The 4,730-nt window shown below is 38.6% G+C and overlaps 1 protein-coding gene across 1 annotated transcript in view; it reads right to left on the reverse strand.

The window, feature by feature from the left end:
- Nucleotides 1–2,556, reverse strand: part of LOC118432176 (caspase-8-like) — a 7,002-nt gene extending 4,446 nt beyond the window's left edge. The window contains exons 1-3 of the mRNA XM_035843705.1: nucleotides 2,289–2,556; nucleotides 1,598–1,777; nucleotides 398–1,030 (exon numbers count right to left, since the gene is read on the reverse strand). Coding sequence (XP_035699598.1) covers nucleotides 398–1,030; nucleotides 1,598–1,777; nucleotides 2,289–2,556 — 1,081 coding nt within the window. The remainder of the gene's footprint in view (nucleotides 1–397; nucleotides 1,031–1,597; nucleotides 1,778–2,288) is intronic.
- Between the last annotated feature and the right edge of the window lie 2,174 nt (nucleotides 2,557–4,730).

Raw genomic sequence — 4,730 nt, forward strand, 5'->3', positions numbered from 1 at the left:
TGATTTGGACAGTCCATGTTGCGTGGGAAGGGGTATGGCTGAAATATGCTGTATTTGCTCTTAAGCAAATGTCGGCCTTTCTAGTTACGTATACCTCCTTAAGTAAAATTATGTACAACTCCTTGTAAGCGAAAGACGATGCCATACTTTGCTGAATTAACATACTGTTAGAATAAGTATGTATATCGTCAACTAGATTTTTTATACTAAAATTCAAAAATCAAATTAGTTCTATAAAATTGCTATATATTTAGATTTACTTGTAGTTCAACTTCATTGTATCTACAAGTTGCAATGCATTGTACCTATTACAATTGTCGCGCAACAATTCTTATATACAACCAGCCAGTCATTCAAGAATATATACCTCTATCTATTTTCTGATTTTAAACCTTACCTGTATCTCCTTCAGCCCCATCTCGTGTGGCCATATCTTCAAAGTGGATGCTGTTAATTATGACAGCTGTCCCACGTGGTTTATGACTCATCCTGTATGTATTGTTGGTCTCGGTGGTCAGGGAGACGATCTGGTCTTTCAATCGTGCAACCTCCATCTTGTCAGATCCTGCCTGGTTCTTTAGATGAATGTTTTCTTCTTTTAGTCGTGCGACCTCCTTTTTTTCAGATACTACCTTTTTCTTTAGATCAATATTGTCTTTTTCTAACATTTCATTCAAGTCGATAGCGATTCTTTCAGCATCGGTTTTACGTTGGAGTGTCGCCATCATGCGTTTGTTATAAAGCTGAAATTGTTCTTTGCTTACTGGTATTTCATTCGATTCGTTGTTGTCATCGATCGCGAGGTCATTGCCATGTTGTTCTTTTCTTAAGTCAATGACATTGGTTGCAGAGATTATGTGGTGTATTTCTTGACCTCGTTTCATTTTATATGAGACTAATACTCTCATTAAAATGAAGAGCACTACTGAAAAAGCCATAACAAAAAGCGCCAGAATGATAGAGAAAACGTGGGATTCCGATGTTTGTTTAGCCGTGTAATGTTGCCCGACGGTGTTTTTAGAGGTTGAGTCTGTAAAATTGATAAGCAAGGCATATTTACGCATAGCATTTTGATTTCGTAATTGCTTGTAAAATATTATAATGCTAAGAAATTTAAGGTGCAGCATCTTGGGTTCAAATGATATTATCAATAAGAAGGCATTTACTTCCAGGGAGTATAATGTAAAGAAATACAATCAGCTGAAGGCTCCTTTTGCTCCCCGTAACCAATTACATTGAGTTTACAGCATTTTGCCAAAAATTACAGCTTCCCAAACAAGACATGGTTTTATTGGCAAAAAAGTATGGGAAATTGAGCAATTTAAAGTTATACGCAGTGTTGTATCATTTAAAATCTGTTATGACATGAGATTCTATCCAGGAAATTGGAAGTAATGCATGCATCAATTCCACGGGATCAAGGTCTGGGGCAAAATAACTTGAAACAATTGTAACATTACAAAAGAAAAACATTGCAGGCAAGGGTAAGTTGGGGGCATTTCCATAGAGTAGGGTTGGATACAGAACCAATAAATATTACTTGAATCGGTCTTTACCAATAAGATATTACTTGATTAAAGAAATACCATTCACATACTTTTTATTGTTGGAGAACAGGGGGCGCACACGTTGTCTCTTTTGTGATGGCCCCTGAAGACAAAGCATTCCCCTCTGGCGGCACAATCTGTGTGGGTCCTGCACTCAGCCGTGCTGGAGATCTCGTCTGAAAAGGTCCCAGACCTACAAAGCATGCACCTGGTGTCCGTCTGATGAGTACCTGTGTAGTGTGATTAGTGTAAATATGACGAGAGTGAGAGGGCACAGAGAAATAGCACATTGAGCATTAGTAAAGCTATTATACCGAGGTTGCCTATGCAAAGTACAAAATGTTGATATAAACACTGATGTTAAATGTTTTCAATGTTCTACTCACCGACCTAATATTGTAAAAAAAAAAGAAATGTTTCCTAAACCAATTTCAATCTTTCAAACAATATTTTCTACACATGGCAGGCACATATTTCGCAGTATTTCAAGTTAGAGGGGCAAGTTTTCACTCAAGTTGGCCAATACAATAATACATCCTTTCAATCAGGACAAGTCTCATTTTAGTGCAATGACCCGGAGTGACCCCCCAAAAAATTAATATGCCCGCCACATCTGAAATGGGCTCCATTGAGGATAATTTGATGATGGTAACACAATACAATTAAACACCGTTAAACACCGAATATAAGTTGTACATAGAATAAATAAACATTTTGATCTACGTATAATTTGAAGTTCACCTTTTTCTATGACACCCTGGCCTCTCGGGCATTTTGTGTGATGTAAGCAAATGGGCGACATTGTTGGTTTGAAGTACCCGTTGTCACATTCACACTGCCGATTTTGTACGGCTGTACACAATAGGGTTTCATGCTCATGCCCATTGTTCATTACGTTACACTGGTGGCAGCGGTGACACTCCGACAAGTGGTTGTACTGTTCCGCGTAGTGTCCCCTAGGACAGGGTAGGCATACTGTGGATGACTGTACCGTACAGGGATTGCTCATATACTCCCCGGGCTTGCACCAGTCACAGTACACTTGTTCTCCTGAAGCGGGGTCCTTATAGCGCCACTTTGGCAGTGAGTTTAACGTATTGGCTCCGGATGCAAACAAAATAATCTAGAGAAAGAAGATGCATTTTTAAATACAAAATATATCTTTCTCTGTGTCTGTCTGTCCACCCGATACTGTTGTCATTAGCGTTTCTTGTCGTTAAAAATGGGAAATCATTAGGCGATAGTATCGGGTATAGATTACGATCCAGTGTTCCAGATCGCTGTCATTAGCGAAGCTTTTCGGTGCTAGACTAATGTCAGTAATGAAACGCTGTGACGCGCATTGCGTGATGGGAGGAGAGCTGACCAGCTGATCAGCATGAACAAAATGGCGGCCCCCGTTTTTTAGCGATAGCCGCCTCGATAGCCCGGTATCTAATCGTATATAGCTCCCGGGTCTCTACTGTTCTCTCCGCAAATGACAGACGAGTCTTGGGAGCTACAATATGGCTGGATACCAGGCAAGATGACTACGCCTTATGTACGATGTAAAAATCAAGTACGCGTACGTAACGTTTATATATATTTTCAAAAGATTATAGCATTCGCGATGATAGCACCACATTGATACTGATAGGAGCCATAGTTTTGATAGTTGCTTGTGGCACGAGGTTATATGATATGAATATTATTCACATCGGTAACCGCAAAATCTCGGCGTGCAATTACGGCTGTCAACGCTCCCGATCCCTGCTCTACAGGTGCACCTAGGTGAGTTTCAGTTTCAGTTTATTTATTTTGCTAGGAACACATCTAACGTATTAGTTATTATATTAAACGTTACATCATCACCACAATTAAATTATGCACAGTGTGGCTTTGTCTCTAGAACTGAACTCTTGTTTTCCTTATAATGATCGCCTTGAAGATGTCACTGCAAATACAAACATTGATTCAATTAAAGTATAGCTCCCATATATAAACTAGACAGTCAGTATCATGTGTCATATAATTTGTTGCGGTTATAATGGTCAGTACTTACGTTATTATGCACACTTTTTTATTGTCGAGAATTTGACAAGATCTATTAATTAGTCTACATGAACAAACTGAAAGATAATATCACCTACAATTTACAATTATGCAGAATTTCTGTATTTCTAATTTGTTTACCTGCTCCTAACCTGTAAATGCAGAAATGTTTGCGGTGGATTTATGTTCGCGGTTTTCGCGTTGGCTACTTAACCGAACCGCAAATTCAAACCCACCGCAAACATTTTTCCATGGCACGGTGCTACGGTGAAGGGGAATCAGGTGAACCCTGGGAACAGCGCTAATTGATAAGGAAGTACTTCCCACTGTGACCATCCCAGCAGCTAGAGGGGTGAATTGACCCATATTACAAATGTAATACATAAACTAATAAAAATCCCAGACTGTCTACACGCTGGAAACAAGATTAGCATAAAATACTGGTCAAAAATTCAAATATTTTTCTCTACTGGTTTTCAAGGAAACACTATCAAACCCTGCAGAATGGTCCAGATAGTTGTAACAAAGTTACATAATCTAGGTCCTTATAACAGCAACTCTCAAATTTTGGGAAACCAACCTTGTGTTCAACTTTCAACTCTGCTCTGTCAACTTTGTATCAAAGTGTCTTTTTGGATCAACAACACATGATTGCAACTTGAAAATCTTCATTATAACTGAATTAGCTCTGATATTTATGTGTCTAGAAATATGGCTAATAATCTGTTGTCTATTTGTAAGTGTACCATCAGGGGCTATATAGACTTTACATGGAACTGTCAGTTATGTCCCACTGTACCAGAGTAAGAGAAGCCAGCATTTTCATTACTTTATATTCTGGGTTAGGTAAAGCTTTATGTATAATCATACTTCAATATATGTAGTACCCTAATATCAAAATTGAATTAAAAATAAACTTGTGTTGGTCAGCTGTCTCGGTCATCCTTCCCTGATGTGAACTCCACCAGAGTCAACAGAAGACTGAGCTCTGGTAGTTTACGTTAGCCGAATTCTTTGGGTGGTTTTATAATACAGGGTTGGTCTTTAAAACCACAGCGAAATGTCCTTTTCACTGCTAGTAGTGCTACCATGAAATTAAATCCCAGCGAACTTAAAAGCATTTTCAAATTATGCTATAACTTATACTGCTAT

The sequence above is a fragment of the Branchiostoma floridae genome, chromosome 15 (genome assembly GCF_000003815.2).
Source record: "Branchiostoma floridae strain S238N-H82 chromosome 15, Bfl_VNyyK, whole genome shotgun sequence".
NCBI classification, from domain to species: domain Eukaryota; kingdom Metazoa; phylum Chordata; class Leptocardii; order Amphioxiformes; family Branchiostomatidae; genus Branchiostoma; species Branchiostoma floridae.